The sequence below is a fragment of the Bufo gargarizans genome, chromosome 4 (assembly GCF_014858855.1).
Source record: "Bufo gargarizans isolate SCDJY-AF-19 chromosome 4, ASM1485885v1, whole genome shotgun sequence".
In the NCBI taxonomy this organism is placed as follows: domain Eukaryota; kingdom Metazoa; phylum Chordata; class Amphibia; order Anura; family Bufonidae; genus Bufo; species Bufo gargarizans.
This window is the reverse complement of record NC_058083.1, coordinates 228,869,025-228,887,541: the sequence shown is the minus strand read 5'-3', so window position 1 is coordinate 228,887,541 and position 18,517 is coordinate 228,869,025. Positions and strand designations below refer to the sequence as shown.

Sequence of the window (18,517 nt, the reverse complement as noted above, 5' to 3'; positions counted from 1 at the left end):
TACACAGTTCCCAGGTGCGCCTACGCCATTAAAGGTTGGATGCTAACTGTATTATAGAGCTGGAACCCAGCAGTTCAGCTTGAACCGATTCAAGCTCTTTAACCCATGAGATGCTGTAGTCCATGCTAAGTGGTTAGACTGAGAGAGGAGTCTCTCTCCATCAGTCTATTGGCCTAACTGTAATGTGATGTCAGGTCTCCAGATAGACTGGTATAGCAGAATATTGCTAAATACAGAAGTCTTTTAGGCCCGGTTCATCCCACCTCCAAAAAAAACTAATACTAATGGTCTTTTCGCCTGGACTGATAATTAGGCCAATCGGGAAATGAGTGTTTGTAGAAACGCTTGTTCCCGATAACTGGCCTGTTTAAATGTTCATTCATTTTGTGATAATGTCTTTCAGCCAGCACATTAAATCATTGTGTCTGTTTCCTATGGAAAGATCTGCTGCCAAGAAACAATGGCTATACTTTCCAATGGCACTATTTAATAGTGTGTTCAATGTAATAGAAAGCTGGAAAAAATTCCATATGGGGTGGAATTGAAAGATTCAATTCTGCCATAGTTTTATGAGTTTTGTTTTTTACAGTTTTTGCTATGTGGCAAAACAGGCATGTTAACGTCATTCTGTGGGTCAGTACGATTACAATTATACCAAATTCTATATAGTCTTTCTTGTGTTTTCTTTACATTACCATATTTTGACCTGTATAACTTTTTTAAATTTCTGTCTATGGATCTGTGTGAGGGAATATTTTTTGTGAGATCTGTTGTTTTTTTATTGTTACCAATTAGGGGTGATTATAACTTTTTGATCACTTTTTATTCAATTTTTTTTGGGGGGGGGTGGGCGGTGAAGAAACCAAAAAAAAGGGTGACTTGGCCATTTTCCATTTTGGGCATTTTTGGGATGTCACGATACTAGTGTTTTTTTAACTGTTTATTTTAATATTGTGAAAAAGCGCAATTTAAATGTTTCTTTAATATTTTTAAAAACGTTATTTTACTTTTTTATACATTTAATTTTAATCCCACTAGGGGACATTAGAGTGCAATATTATGATAGCTTCTTCCACAGACTGCAATGATTTAACATAGAACTCTGTTGAATCAGTGAGGAAGGTGTGCAGTTGTACCCTTCTCTCTTTCCATGCTGGACACTGATCTGTGTGAGATCAATGCAGGCAGGAGATCATTCAACACATGCAGCTCAGCAAAGGACTGTGAAAAAATAAAATAAAAAATACAAGCTGCAGTTATTGAGATGAAAGCTCTGTACTGCAGGGACATTTGAGAATATTACCATTGGGCATGGTCAGATGGGAAGTGCAGAAAAATAAATAAGGATGTACCCCATGACTAAAGCTAAAGATGTACCCCATGTCTATGACTAAAGATGTACCCCATGTCTATGACTAAAGATGTACCCCATGTCTATGACTAAAGATGTACCCCATGTCTATGACTAAAGATGTACCCCATGTCTATGACTAAAGATGTACCCCATGTCTATAACTAAATATTTACCCCATGTCTATGACTAAAGATGTACCCCATGCCTACTACTAAATATGTACCCCATGTCTATTACTAAAGATGTACTCCATGTCTATTACTAAAAATGTACTCCATGTCTATTACTAAAGATATACCACATGTCTATAAATAAGGATGTACCCCATGGCTATGACTAAAGATATACTTCATGTCTATGACTAAAGATGTGCCCCATGTCTATTACTAAAGATATACCACATGTCTAATGTATTACTAAAGATGTTCCCCATGTCTATTACTAAAGATGTACTCCATGTCTATTACTAAAGATATACCCCATGTCTACTACTAAAGATATACCTCATGTCTATTAATAAAGATGTACCCCATGTCTATGACTAAAGATGTACCCCATGTCTATGACTAAAGATGTACCCCATGTCTATGACTAAAGATGTACCCCATGTCTATTACTAAAGATATACCACATGATATATCACATGTCTACTGTATTACTACCGATGTACCCCATGTCTACTACTAAATACTGCTAAATACTACTACTAAATATGTGCCCTATGACTAAAGATGTACGTCATGTCTACTACTAAAGATGTACCCCATGTCTATTACTAAATATCTACTCCATGTATATTACTAAACATGTACCACATGTCTATTAATAAAGATGTACCCCATGTCTATGACTAAAGATGTACTTGATGTCTATGACTAAAAATGTACCCCATGTCTATGACTAAAGATGTACCCCATGTCTATTACTAAAAATGTACTCCATGTCTATTTATAAAGATATACCCCATGTCTATTAATAAAGATGTACCCCATGGCTATGACTAAAGATGTACTTCATGTCTATGACTAAATATGTGCCCCATGTCTATTACTAAATATATACCACATGTCTAATGTATTACTAAAGATGTACCCCATGTCTACTACTAAATATGTGCTCCATGTCTATTACTAAAGATGTAGTTCATATCTATTACTAAAGACGTACCCCATGTCTATTACTAAAGACAAACCCCATGTCTATTAATAAAGATGCACCCCATGTCTACTACTAAATATGTGCCCTATGTCTATTACTAAAAATATACCCCATGTCTATTACTAAAGATGTACTCCATGTCTATTACTAAAGATGTACTCCATGTCTATTACTAAAGATGTACCCCATGTCTATTACTAAAGATGTACCCATGTACCCCCTGTCTATGAATAAAAGTGTACTCCATGTCTATGACTAAATATGTACTCCATGTCTATGACTGAAGATATACTTCATGTCTATGACTAAAGATATACTTCATGTCTATGACTAAAGATATACCCCCTGTCTATGATCATAACAGGATTTCCTTTAGTACAGCATGTACCAGGTTCATCAAGAAGGTGTATGTCTTATTGATGAATTTCCCAATACCAAATTCCACCTGCAAGGAGATACACAAATATAGAATTCAGATCAATCGCCATATTTCCCATAAATGTATACCCCAAAACATATATGAAAAAATTGGTAGATCAAAACCCTGGGGGGTATTTATCATTGTAAATGTATTTGAGGTTAGATTTTAGATTGAAGTTTCTATGCACACCTGCAACCAAATTGGTGAAAATGGTGCACCATAATATTACATTTGGTGCAAGCGCAATGTGGTTTTGCCTACTTCAGTAAAAGTGATCTACGCTGAAATTCTGACCAAATATTTACTCCAAATATGTACTGTAGGTTTGAGGCGCAGTGCCCAAAAAGTCGCAAACCTTCCTCCGCTCCAGTGTTTTACAGTTGATTCAAGGATGAAAGAATAAATAGGATCATACACAATAACTGAGGGAAATGACATAGTTTAGATAATTGACAAAAACATAAAAAATTCTATAAAGACAAAAATATACAATAGAGGCAAAGACAAAGCAAACACAATATCAAAAGATATATATAGAGACAGAAGCCTACAAGACATCAAAAGATATCACCAAAAGATACTTGAAAAGACATAATCAAAGCATATTGTTTTTTTTACATCCAAAGGCTGAAAACAAGCTGTTTTACAGTGGATGCACAAACGTGAGAATAAATTGGTTCAAATTTGAAACATAATATTTAATAGAATATAGTTTACTTAAGGGGGTTATCCCATCATTAATGTAAAAAATCACATGGTACATGACAATCTCTATTTCAAAGCTAGAACCAGCCCTGTATGTTACATGGATTCAGAGATCTCCCCAATCAAGGTTCCAATCGCTCTGCTGGGTTCTCTTCAGGTGGTGCATCCTTTCTCTGCATCGGTCTCTCGACCTTTCCCTTTCTGTTGCAGGTCTTTCAATATCACAGCTCAGGGAGCATGTCCTTTCTGCTGCAGATTTCTTTCTGCAACTGCCCCAGCTCCTAATAGTAGATATGGCTGGTAGCAGTTGACGGAAGAAACTGAGCATTTGTGACTTGCTCATTCAGCTCAGTTACATGAGGTACACATACATACAGACTGAACAGAAGGAGATATAATTATAATGAAAAAAAGCGACTATCTTGAAAATGGAGAATTTTGTGTAACAGAAAGTAAATGCATAAAAGTAACAATTTTTTCTTGCTGAATTACATTGAAATAACTTTTAATATTGGGGAAATCTCTTTAACTGACAAAGACAAAACATGTAAAATATACTGCATGTATATAGAGCGAGAAAGATAGAGAGAGACAAAAAAGCCCAAGAGATCAAAAAATATCAAAAGCTACAAAAGCATAAAAGATATCAAAAGACATGAGACAAAATCAAACAATATCACTCGACACATACGGGATAAGGCCTCTTTTACATCAGCGTTTATTTTCTATTATTCTGCTCCGTTATAGGAGAAGAACGAAAATGACAGAAGTGGCAGATTCGGTACATAACTGAATCAAACGGAGCTGAGCGGACCCAGTTGACTATAATGGGATCCGTTCGGTTTCCATTCAGGAGAGTCCTCCATGCACAACTTTTTTCTCCCCAATTTTTAATGAATTCTGTGCTGAGGCCCCGAACAGAGCCTCCAACTCCAAAGTGAATGTAGCCTAAATAGTTTATGAACAACATGCAATACACTCAACACTCAGCATCCTTGATCTTCTGTGTATGTATATTAAAACACCTGAGTGCTTAGTTGTCCTGTTTCTCAAATGAACCTATGTACCCCTGATGATACTAGGTGATGCTATGTGATTTTTGATTGGCTGATTGGTCACATTTCTGCATCAAGCAGGACCAGTTAGTAGAGATTGGTGGGTAAAATCTGAAGCGTTGGAAGGAGATTGGTAAGAGATTGATGAGGTAAGTATAACTTTTATTATTTTAAGCCATTCTAAACCTTTAAAAACTATCCTGGCTTGACAACCCCTATAATTTCATTTTGGGGCTCATAATTTTAACGCGTATTACACACAGGACTCAACACAACATGTCTAATTGACACAGGTACATGGTTTAATATGAGGAAAATCATTGGTATGCTAGTGTCATCTGGACAAGGTCATGCCACCAGTGTCTATGCTGAATTGGATGGATGTACAGTATGACTTTTTTCAGCATTATGTACTATCATATGTTACTATATAAATAAAATATAGATATTGTTCAGGTCCCTTTCAGATTTGGACACATTCATCCTGCAACCCCTGTTTCACCTACAGTTACCACCAAAAAAATTGGAATCAGCAAAGTAATGGGTTGTCACATATGCATACAGTGAATGCAGGACCATACACTTCTGCAAGGATGGGGTCATTCAATGTATGATTTTTTTTTTCCCCCAAACTTTCTGAAACTATTCAGTATATGCCCCCATTTACACATAGCAATTATAGTACAGATGCTGCATAAGAAACCCTCAACACATTACAGTACAGTGGAAATGAATTAAAACAAAAACAGACACAGATTTTAGGGCATGTTCTGTATTTTTCAAATCTGCAGAATGCCCACAAACTTACACATTTCTTTAGCATTGTAATGTGAATATTCCACAGGGCTTTTGTACCCTATCAGCACACAAACACATGGACAGCTTGTGTTAGTCAAAGTAGGACGGGTGATTTGAAGACCTCGTCTAGCCTGTACAGATCTATGATATAGCAACATCACTTCATCTCGCAGTTAAAGCATTTTGTCACATCCCTTGGCAAACATATTGGACAAATTGTGACTGGGACACAGCAGGACAGTAACTTTACCTCATTTTGTTGTGTGTATAACACCCAAAAAAAGTAGACTGCACTATGACATCAAGCCTTCAAGTGACATTTTTTTTTAATATAGTCCTAGCATAAATGTCACATATGCTACTATATTACATGGGCTGTTCTATGTATATATTTTTTATGACAATTCTAAGTTTTGCAGCAACTTTTTTTCAAACTATTGGATGCAGGGGTGCACTTAGTCTTTCTGCTGCGAAAACTGAAACGCCCCCCACCCAATGCCAATTTCTTAACCTAACCCCTTTCCTCCATCCCTACTGTTAAATACATACTAGGAAAACATTACATACAGAGCTACAAAACATACAGGGTAATACAGCGCCACATACCTCTTACATACAGTGATGTGTCCTCTGATGTAGACGTCCTCTTTCGTTATCGTCTCCATTCAGACCAGACCGCCATGATGATTTCTTTCAGCCATCTCTTTTCTCTGCCGAGTTTGACAAACAGACATCTTAGTTTCCTACTTTTTCATCCTCTTCCCCACCTTCTGAACACCCCACCCTGCCACCTCTAATACTGTGCCCACTGTGCCCCCAATACTATACTACAGAAACAGATAATCCCCCTGAAAATACTATTAACACACACACAGATAGTCCCCCTTCAATAATTATTGGCACACAGCGCCCTAAAAAATAACTGTGCCCAGCAAATAGTGTCCCTGAAACTTTTTGGTGCCATAAACAAAGTGTCCTCCAAAAACAATTTTGTTAAGCTGATACTGTGTCAGGGTGCCTACCAATGTAACAGTCCTCCCAAAAGTGCCATCAATAGTAATAATTTTCTGCCAGAGTGCACTGTGTAGTAACAGTGCACCCAATAGTAATAATGCCCCATAGTGCCCCCAGTAGTAACAAAAAATGTGCCCTTATGTGCCAGTACAAAATAATCTCTCTTATAACGTGTGTTAATACAAAAAACTACCCCCTCTTAGTGTCCCCAGAATGGATGTCCCTACAGTGTCCCCCTTATAGTGTGTGCCAGTAAAAAAATGCTCCTTTTCACAGCCGCAATGTCCCCATAGTGCTTTCTCCAGTTACAAAATAATGATCCCCACCCCATTGTGGCCCAACAGCATGCTGTCAAATAAAAATAATGAACTCAAATACTTACTTCCATTCTGCTGTCAGCGATGCAGTGCAAGACACAGACATCTTCTAGTCTGTGCCCTGAGCTCTATGCAGCTCAGGCAGAGCGATAATGATAACACTGGCCTTACATAGGCTACAAGAACTGAACTAGGACTAAAGCCTATTAGAGGAAACAGTGAGCCAGGAGACATTGCTCCTGTGCCCCGTTGTACTGAGTACAGCAATGCAGATGAATGTGTAGAGATGAGCGTTTCCACAATGAAAGCGCTCATTGCCCATGGTCCTTCCACTGCCCCTCTCTTGCCCCTACCTGCTGCTGCCTGAGGCAATTGACTCACCTCGCCTTATTGACGATGCACCCTGATTGGACAATCTCCAGGCCTAGAATGGGATGATCAATTAAAATTACACTGCGGTGCCTCTACAAGCAAGACAATGCTTAGGTAATTTTGAAGCTGATGAAACGTTCACACGAGAACCGCTACCTCTTCAAACAGCTGATGGACAAGGGTGTTGGGAGTTGAACCCTCGACAATCTGATATTGATGACCTATCCTGAGGATAGTTCATCAATATTTTGGCACTGCACAACCCTTTTTAAGGGTTGTGGATACCAAAACAACAAAATATTGTAATATACTATTAAAGTACATCAAATCCAGAGGTAGCACTATACAAGTTAAGACTACAGCATGCACACCACTTTTATATTCAGATGTTATTTGTTGGGTGAGTAGGCCCATCAGGTAGCAGTCTAGCTTCTCCATGCTCTACTATAGCCCCTGTCTTCAACAAGCTGTTCAAGTCTATAGGACTGGTGCTCACTGTTCGCTTTAAATGGTTACTAACCCTTCACACAACTTGTGGGGGTAGCTGTACCCCATTAAGAAGAGGGTTACAGAACATGTGAAGTGGAGAAGAAGTATTGATTTATATTTTTTGTAGTAGTTTATGGTGAAGCTGTAGAGGTCTGGGCTTTTCCTAGATGGGATGTTTTTTTTGCCATTTGTGATGAGCTTGTGTTCTAGACTTCTCGAAGTCCTGACAAACCTATCAAGATACATGTACTGTACAAGTTGTAGCATCATTGCTGTTGATCATGTTTACTTCTTTGTGGATTTATTCAACAGGACAAAGCACAAGGGCCTTGTCATGTCTCATAAACAAGCAGGTGATTAATTATAGTATTTTGGGTGCAATAACTGCAGGAGTTCCTCCAGGACACTGACCAAAGCCTTCTGTTAGTTCATTAGAATTGCAGACCAGGCTAGCTTTAGGTTGGATGGTGCCCTGTGCAATGTAGTCTTTTGATGCCACCTTATGGTGTACCATATAATGTCCAAATAATGCAATCATACAGCATTCAAATAAATACAGCATTGCTATAAAGGGTCCAAACAACCCTACCAGGCATTTGCCTGAATAACACTACCAAATAAAAATGGGAATTTGTGCAACAATTGTAGGATCAGTGATGCAAGATCCAGGTGCCTAGGTCATCCAGGCTAATGATGCTTCTTCAGAAGTGACGGGTGATGCAGTTTGTATGCCCCTATGAGAGGGCATGATTGTGGGCTAAGGACAGGGTGCAGAGACATTCTAGCAGGTGGGGCCTGCAGAAAAAAACAAAAAGAAATAGTGTGGACAGGGGAAAAATGCAACATTCAGGTGGAACCGTGGTGAGAATTACTGTTATTACCCATGTACACACAGCGGATTATTCCAAATATTTACTTGGAATTAAAGGAAATGCTTTAACATACAATTCATAGTTACAATATTCTTGATCTAGTGCTGTCCCCTTGAAGCATTGTTTTTTAAGTGAACAACTAGCACGAACAATACCATTTATATTCTAAAAGTTCATATTAATCTACTATATAAAGTTGAGTGTATATATATGTGTGTGTGTATGTATATCCGCTAAAGGAATCTGCAACGTCGCATTTACAATCACAAAATTTGGCACACAGGTACATCAGGCGTCCGGGAAGGTTTTAGACCGGGTCTCAGCTCTCTAGCACGTACTGTTTCTGAGATATTGACAAAAATTGCATTAGCCAATAGAAGCCTGGTCACATGACCCTTATCAGCCAATAGAAGCTCGCAGGCCCTTAGTCTCCATATACATACAGTTTTACACCAGGTTTCCATAACAACCCAACTATTTTCTCCACTGCTGTAGGTCAGCTTTAAAGGAAATCTGTCACCACGCTATTGAAGTAAAGCCAACGGCCTAATAGCACTTAGTACCTTATTTGCAGATGTGACTTTGTTCTAGCAATAGATGTTTTTATCCTCTGAAAATCCAGTTTATTTGGTATGCAAATGAGGTGCCCAGAGGGGCGTCATTCTTGCAGGAAGGAGCCCAGCCACGCCTCCTGCCACAATGTGTCCACCCACCACTCCATCACATTCAAGCCATAACTCTGCCCCCCTTTTCCCTGCTCTCAGCATGAGGGCGGGGATGGGCACTAGCAGAAGGCGTGCCTGGGCTCCTTTCTGCAAAAGTGATGCCCCTCTAGGCACCTTACTGGCTCATTTGCATACCAAATAAAGTGGATTTTCAGAAGATAGAAAAACATTTATTGCTGAAACAAAGGCACATCTAGAAATAAGGTACTAAGTGCTATTAGGCTATGGCTTTACTTCAATAGTGATTATCCCGGTGACAGATTTCATTTAAAGAGGAAGGGCGCTGTGGATGATACTGTTATAGGGAGTGGAGTGCTGTGGAGGTCACAGTTCAAGGGGCAGGTAGGGTGGCCATTGAGGCCACCCTCAAAAGATGAACTTAAAAACCCTGCCCCCAGGTTCCTCTAAGCCACGCCCCAACCTAGTTAGGCCACGCCCCTTCCACTCCGCAGCCGATGGGGATTGAAAAAATAAAGGTATAAATCAACTTCTGTCAGCTGCAGGGGTGGGAGGTAGGGTGACTTTCTCCCTGCAGTTCACGCTCAGATAGCAAAGTGCTGCTGTCTGAGAGTGAGCTGTTTAAAAGGACATCCCTATGTCCGTCCAGGCCCTGCACCGGACGAAGTACTGGGAGTCTGAAAGCCAGACTGTCCTGCCTAAAACCGGACCTCTGGCCACCCTAGGGGCAGGCTGCTGTGGAGGTCACAATTAAGGGGATGGTACACTATGGAGATCAGTGTTAAAGGGCAGATTGCTGTAGAGGCCACTGTTAAGGGGGCGGGGTGTTGTGGAAATCACTGTTAAGGAGATGGGGTACTGTGGAGGTCACTAATAAAGGGGCGGCCGCTGTTGAGGTCACTGTTAAAGGGGCAGATCACTGTGGAGGTCACTGTTAAGGGGACAGGATGCTGTGGAGGTCACTGTTAAAGGGGTGGGTGCTGTGGAGGTCTCTGTTAAGGGGAAGGGAACTATGGAGGTCACAGTTAAGGGGACGGTATGCTATGGAGGTCAGTGTTAAGGGGCATGATGCTGTAGAGGTCACTGTTAAGGAAGCGGGGTGTTGTGGAGGTCACATATTAAGGGAACGGAGCCCTGCGGCGGTCACTGTTAAGGGGGGAGGTTATTGTGTAAATCACGGTTAAGGAGATGGGGTACTGTGGCGGTCACTAATAAAGGTGCGGCCGCTGTGGAGGTCACTGTTAAAGTGGAGGGGGCTCTGGATGTTACTGTTAAAGGGGCAGGCAGCTGTGGAGGTCAATGTTAAAGGGGCGGGCATTGTGAAGGTCACTGTTAAGGAAGGAGGGGACTTTGGAAGCCACTATTAAAGGGGCAGTGGGGTACTGTGAGATCACTGTTAAGGGAGTGGCGTACTGTGGCAGTCACTGTTAAAGGGGCAGTAGCCGTGGAGGCTCTCTGTTAAGGGGGCCGGCAATGGTGGAGGTCACAGTTAAGGGGACTGTAATCTATGGTCAGTGTTAAGGGGTGGGTGCCATAAAGGTCATTTGTTAAGAGGGCTGGCCCCTGTGTTGGTCACTGTCAATGGGGTGGTGTGCTGTGGAACTCACTGTTAAAGGGGCAGGCTGCTGTGAAAATCAAAGTTAAGGGGGTGGGCTGCTATGAAGTCCCCATTTTAAGGAGACACAGCACTGTGGGGGGGTTAGTGTTAAAGGGTGAGGGGCTGTATAGGTCACTGTTAAGGGAGCGGGGTACTGGAGATATCACTGTTATAGTGAATACTGTCTATATCTTTTAACGACACTTACAAACATTAAATGAAATAGATTAAATATACCCGAGCAAAGCCAGGTCCTTCAGCTTTTTTAATTATATAATAACTTTTTCAAAGTCACCATGGGAACGCCTGAGGGTTAGAATATACCATCGGATCTGGGTTTTCTCAGTGAGATCGTGAAAACTCAGATCCGATGGTATATTCTAACCCCCAGGCAAGCGTCCCCGTCACCATGGAAACGCCCGGGGGTTAGAATATAGGATCTGAGTATACCCAGCGTATAAGACGACCCCCGACTTTTGAAAATAATTTCTAGTGTTAGAAAGTCGTCTTATACGCTGGAAAATACGGTAAAGGAAAATCCTCCATCTGTGACCATACAGCATACCTTCCAAAACATTTTAATACATTTTAACTCTTGTCAGCACAAAAGATTTTTCTTGTTTTTGTGTCAATAATAAAAATATTTTTATATAATCAAAAATACTCATTATTATTCTATTTTATGCCAGATGTGAGTGTGCCATCATATTTTTATATATCACATTATTTATACAGAATGTTGGAATCCACAGCAATTTATAAATAGTCAGCTTACAATGGCTAGTGTGGCCGAATTGTCTATGGGGACACTTCCTTTAGGTGTTCCAAATTTAGTAACATAGTTTAGAAACTGATTAGTCTGACATGACCGATCCGTCATGAAGCCATGCTAATATGGCGATATTTGCTTATTTTCATTGAGGTAGTCCAAGATAGCATCTCTTAGAAAACCTTCAAACAGTTTACCAACGGCAAATGTTAAACTCACCGGCATATAGTTTCTGGACTCTGTTTTTAGGCCCTTTTTGTATATTGGCACCACATTTTCTATGCGCCAATCCTATAGAACACTCCCTTTGCATATCAATGGTGCTTTTCTGCTACAGGGCTATAGTGGCAGACGTCTCTGCAGCATTTCCCTAAGACCTGGATATAAAGCCAGATTCTTCCCCATAGTTTCCCAATGCAACTGCAGCAGGAGTATCTGTAACAACCAGATGTCAAGCCAAGGTGCCCACAGCACCAGCATAAACTTCCTTCATTCATGGCTGTGGCACATAACCAGACTCTCTGCACCAAGAAGCAACATAACATACCTTACAACAAAAGACCAAGACCAACTGTCACAGCACTGGACCCATAGTTAGTCCATATCCCCCCACCAACACATTTGAAAGGGGAAAAACATATCAACAGAGCACACAATAATAAAGCATATTCTTGGGACACGCATGAGGAGCAGCAATCTGAACAACTCCAGGACTGAGTCACTCCACCTCCCACATGCCTGGTTTACTTGGTGCCATCCTTGGCACTGGACAACACTGGAACTGCAACTCACAGTTTCTTAAAGACAAACTCCCGCAAATATATTTATTCTTTGACCTGTTAGAGAGGTACATGTTGTAAACTGTAGTGAATTTAATCTTCTGATCAGTGACTGTATTTGTGAGCTATCCCCTCTCTTCTGATTCTTAGCTGTGTCATGTGACCAACTCTCTGATCTCCAATTAACACAGGACAGGAAGACAGTTACGTCTCTATTTACTCCTATGAGACTGAGAGTGAGGCTCCCATAGGAATACACAGAAACTGACTTCCTGTCCACACATAAGATGCTGTGTTATTTGGAAAGTCTGATGACACAGCCGAGAAGCAGATGGGAAGGGAAAACTCACAAATACAGACGCTGGCAGTAAGATCACCTTCACTACAAATTACATCATGTACCTTTCTAACAGGTCAGAGAATAAAAAATGTGTGGGAGTTCTTCTTTAAGCATGATGTTACAGCAGAGACTTAATCTGGCCAGCGGCCTGGACCCACCTCCTTGCTGCTGGGTCTGTTTGTTCCTCCACCCAGGCTGCAGCCTGCTTGTTAGCAAGGCCTCTCCTCTGCCAGTAGGGAGCACACACATGAAGGTGCTGCCTCCAACTCTTAAGGGGCCAGCATACCCTCGTCTTCACCAGCCAATAACTGGTAACCCTGGAGATCTTAAGGCACCTTTTCCTGTGGGAAGTTGTCCAAACAATAAGTTCTATAGCTTACTAGTCCCTGCAAAGGTGTTTGTCTGTCCGGGTACCTACCTCTGCCTGTTTACTGGACTCTGACCCTCCACTGCCTGGCTTGACCTGTGCCTGACCTCTGTATTAATGCTTCACTGCTGCCCTGACCTTGGATTGTTTACCGTTTAGCTTGTACTCTGCTTGTAATGATTTTGGCTTGTCCCTAACTACGTTTTTTCCTGAACCCTCGGTGCCCTGCACTGAAGTTTCTGACCTCCCTAGGTCAGCTGTTATTGAAGTGAGGTGAAGCTGAGCTGCACCTAGGCCACATGAAATAGTTGTGACATCACTGGCCTGCAAGCACCACTGATCAACGGTGGTACATGCTGATAACCTATCCAAAGGATAGATCATCAGTAAAAGAAAAAGGCATAGAAATCCTTAATGGCATATTTCCTGCTGCCTTGTTATTTACTGTTCGTAACTACATTATTAAAAAATAAAAACTGCAAAAGAATTAAAAAGAAAATCAAATGATTTTCTAAATCTAATTTCTATTTTTATTTTCCAAGCAGAAACACACGGGATGCAATAAGAAGAAACCAGATAGTTTTGGCTATCTGGAATCACGAAAAACTTCAGGGTAATAATAGTTATACAAGAGTACCATCTAGTGGTCAAACTGGAAACTTCATAAACTGTTGAACAGTGAAGTCACATCTAATCAAAGAATAATTGTCAGCAATGTAAAATGCACATAAGATATGTCATTTAATGTGACTATAAGATACTATAAGATTTCTGCATCTCTGTTATACTGGTGAACAGGGGATCTTATATTTTTACCTGATGTTTGTGTTAACAATCCACAATTGGGCATGTATATTTGAGTTTTTAATGCCTTTCAGTCAGTAAGGGGGAGAGCAGGCAAAACTTTATACTTACACTAATTCCATTTTTTTATTTGCAGTTTGTACCTGAGGTGTGGCTGACACATTAGTCGTGCACACCTGACCAGCCGGTCTGCCCCATAGGCTAATTTTAATTAGTGTAAGTATAAATCTGTAGCCTGCTCTCCCTCACTCACTGGAAGCCTTTTGGCACCAGGAGAGGTATAGGGTGGACTCTCATTGCATTCGTTGGGAGCCATATGGCACCAGGAGAGGTGTGGAGTGGGCTCGGCATGCATGTTGGTACCTGCATTCCCTGGATTTAATGGAGGCCATTTTGGCACATAAAAGGAAAAAAATTTGGGTGGACCCAGCATGCATGTGGTTGCATGTGGAACCTACGGCTGTAGCAGGGTTAACACACATGCTTTATGAGACATGTTATCTAAACTAAATGCAACTAAATGCGTTAAGCAATTGCATTTCAATGGCTTTTGTTTCAAGATAACGCAATGAGTTAGGAAATTTGAGTGTGTTACCCCTGCTACATCTGTATACTCCCTGAATTTTATGGTAGCCGTCATGGCACATAACAGGTAAAATTTAGTTTTAGGTTCCGGTCTTACAGAGATCGCCTTGACGTGTGGCAGATGGGCCCAAATAATTTTGTACAAAATGTATTTGCCAAGAATCTCAAATTTACGTAATCAGCATTGCATTAGCATTAGAATACTTTTTTGTACTTTATTTGGTTTGCAGAGTGCTGTTGCATTGTATTTTTTTCTTTGTGTTTACTGCTCATCTCATCCGTAGAGTGAAGCATGGCGGTGGCAGCATCATGTTTTGGAAGTGTTTTTCAGTGGCTGGACAGAAAGCTGAATAGAGAAAAGTACAAGATATTCTTAATGAAAACCTGATCCAGACTTCTCTGGACCTCGGACTGGGCCGAAAGTTTACTTTTCAACAAGGTAATTACCCAAAGTACACAGTCAGCACAACACAGCAGTGGACAACTCTGTGAATGTCCTTGAGTGGCCCTGCAAAAGCCTTGACTTGAACCCAATCGAACTCTCTGGAAAAACCTGAAAATGGCTATCCACTGACAGTCCCCATCTAACCTGACAGAAAACAATGGCCGAAAATCCCCAAATCCAGGTGTGTAAACCTTGTGGCATCATATCCAAGAAGACTGGAGGCTGTAATCACTGCCAAAAATGCTTCAACTAAGTATTGAGTAAAGGGTCTGAATACTTATGTCAATGCAATTTTTGTTTTTCCTTTTCAATAAATTAGCAAGGATTTTGAACATTCTGTTTTCACTTTCTCATTATGGGGTATTGAGGGAAGACTGGTGTGGAAAAAATTTGAAGTTTTTGAAATTTAGCACAAGGCTGCATCATAACAAAATGTAAAAAAAAAAGTGAAAGGGTCCAAAGTCTTTTCAAATGCACTGTATGCTCCCTTTTAGCGATATAGGAGGGAAGCAGTGAATTCAGCAGAAGTGAGCAAGGAGCACTTTCACTGTTCAATACTGTACTGTGAAGACGGATTAGGGACAACTTCAGAGGCACTTTTGTACTGAAAAAAGTACAAAATCAGCAAATAAAGTATATATTAAAATTTATCTGAATGACTTGCCCTTCACATTTAAGAAAAATAAATAAATGACAGTTACACTTTAAGAATTAAAGGGGCTGTCTAAGTTCAGAGGGAAAGCGGAACATACAAGGGATCTGCTTGCAATAAAAAAAAAAAGTGATGATTACTAACCTGGCTAATGCTGCACTGTTGCTTCTGTTCTTCCAGGTGAGCTCTGTTTATCTGGCTGCCACGGAGACATCCAGCCAGGAACTTCCAGGTAAGTAATGATCACTTCTTTATTGCAGGAGGCTCCCCTTTACAGTCTGATTTCCTCCTGAAACTGAACACCCCCTTTAAGTGTAACAGATCTGTTTCAGAGATACCCAAATAGACATGGATAAACTGGGACCGCATATTTCACCTAAGGGCCACCATTATCCTGTAACTTTGTTTAGGTCCTTTCTACTGTGTTGGCCTCAGTGTATGTTGGTTGTCTAGTAGTCAATTCTCTAGATACCTTTACAGAAAAGAGGGAGGGAAAAATGAAGGAGCAAGTTGTTGCTGGTGGTAATCCAGCTGGGTCAAAAAAAAGTAAAAATAGATGAAACACCACAGAGAAAGTCAGGCCACGGTTGAAGCATGGAGCAGTCAGAAGCCAAATATTAATTCAAAACCTACCATCCAATCACTTGCTTAATTGGAGACTTTAAATGCTTCTATTTTATCCTCCAGTCATTTTAGTGAAGAAAACAACAAATATTCAGACCAAATAAATCATCCATACAGTTTTAATAGCATATGATCAAGCAAACCTTATAACAGTGGTAAAATGTTAGATTTCAGTCAATAGGGCTTTTAATTATCCCATTCCCATATTATTGAATTTCCAAGGTCAGCTGCGATTTTTTCAGACTAGCATTTAGCACAATTAATACTCTATAAGTCTTCGGTTTGTGTTTAGCCACCTACCTAAAGATATACATTTTCAAACCAAAAATATAATTGTTCTAAAAATCTGAATAGTTTGTCAAAGCATAAAATCAAAGTAAAATGAAGCTTTACAAATGAATCTAAGATATATTAATGTATATGAAAACATTATAAAATATAGGTACAATTTAGTCATTAATGTACAGAATTTAGTGTGTATATTTTGTCTAAACTTTGAAACTGTGAACATGTTTTATTTTAAGAGTTGTTTTAGTATTTTATATGAAATATTCAAGAAATTTATTTCTCTCAGAATCAACCTCTTCTGTTTGTAACTCATAGTGTTTCATTGCAATAAAATAGCGAATAAATGGTTCCCCCAAAGCTGCTCTGATACATTTGTCTTCTTGAAGTGCAGACAGAGAATCCTCTAATTTTAGTGGAATAGATGATGCTTTAAGCACAGGAAGATCTGTGCTGCTGTTTATGCTTTTAAAGAAGTTTAGACCCTTCTTGATCCCATCCAGTCCAGCAGCTACCGTGGCAGCTAAGACTAGGTAAGGGTTGGCCATTGCTGTGCATAAATTGTTTTCTATGTAAGTTCCTTTATTACTATAGGATTTTACATTGTATGTGGAAGAGTTATTATTGAATCCCCAGGTGGCCGAGATGTTGTCCTGTGACTCCTTAATGTCTTTTGACAAACGTTTTCGGCAAGCAACTCCTGGAGCAGCTAGGCAACTGAGTGCAGCAGAATGGAGAAGAAGCCCAGATAGCCAGTGTTTGCCAATATCTGTAAGTTCTTGCATGTGAGTTCCAGTGTAAAATAAATTATCCTTACCATTTATGTCCCACAAGCTATGAGATAAGACACCAGAATTATAGAAACCCACCATATCAGTATAAAAACTTGCGATGCATCCATGTTTTTTAGCCACTTCTTTGATTGCAGTCTTAAAGGTGAATGCAGTGTCAGCAGCCTGCAACCCATAATCAGGTTGAAATGAAATCTCCATTTGTCCAGGTCCAATAGAAGATGAAAAGCTTTCAATGTTTCCACCAATGTAGTACATTTTATCAAACAGCTCTTGCATAAATAACTGGTCATGGTCCGTCAACAAAGTCACTGCAGGAAATGAGATTGTTTTGGAATTAATCATTTCAGTGATACCAAATATACAAAACTCATAGGAGAAGGCCCCATGTAGCAAAAACCCAATTTCCTCCAGCTCATTAAGTATTCGTTTAGCTAAAAAGCGCGGGGAGGTAAGAAGTGGATCTCCCACAATGTTAAATGAATCGCAGATTACTCTTGCAGTTTTTTCACTCCAAGGCAGAATTCGGAAGGTTTGTAAGTCTGGTTTCAGGATGATGTCACTGTTGAAATGCATGGAGTTGATGTGGTCTACTTCACTGTCCTTAGGGCTCAAAGTTAATTCAAGGTAACTCCGTGGCAAATAAATTCCATTAAGTGCCTTTTCCTGCAAAACATTAGAACATATTGTTTCTTTTATAATATAAATTGGTATGCAACTATGTATAACTGAAGGCAGTGGTCCCCAACCAGTGGTTTGTATCCCCTCTTATAGAAACACTGCATTATTGTTATATACAACATCCACACACATACAATATGGTAGACATGCCTAACCCCTGATCAGTGCTCATTTAAATGGTATACAGTAACACCAGGGTATCAGATTTCACAAGAAAACATTTTCAAATCAAATGCTAATATTTATTCATGCTTTATATAAATGTATATATTGGACTCCAGACCAATATTCAGAGTTGAATGTGGCTCATAAAGAAAAAAAACAGCTGGGGACCACTGCCTTACAGTATATCAGTATACTTCAAATAAAGCACCGATCTCCAAAACTATATGCAAGCTATAAAACTACATTATACTTTCAGAAAAGTTTGACAAATGTCTCAAAAATTACAAACACCTCACACATCACAACTTCCTCTGGCAGAGTTCTATAATCGTACTGATCTTACAGTAAAGAATCCCCTTCTATGTTTGTGTAGAAACCTTCTTTCCTCCAGACGC

At 40.0% G+C, this 18,517-nt stretch overlaps 1 protein-coding gene across 1 annotated transcript in view; it reads right to left on the bottom strand.

The window, feature by feature from the left end:
- Positions 1-16,739: 16,739 nt before the first annotated feature.
- LGSN (lengsin, lens protein with glutamine synthetase domain) overlaps positions 16,740-18,517 on the bottom strand; it is a 32,386-nt gene continuing 30,608 nt past the window's right edge. The window contains exon 4 of the mRNA XM_044291105.1: positions 16,740-17,942. Within this exon, the coding sequence (XP_044147040.1) occupies positions 16,740-17,942 (1,203 nt within the window). The remainder of the gene's footprint in view (positions 17,943-18,517) is intronic.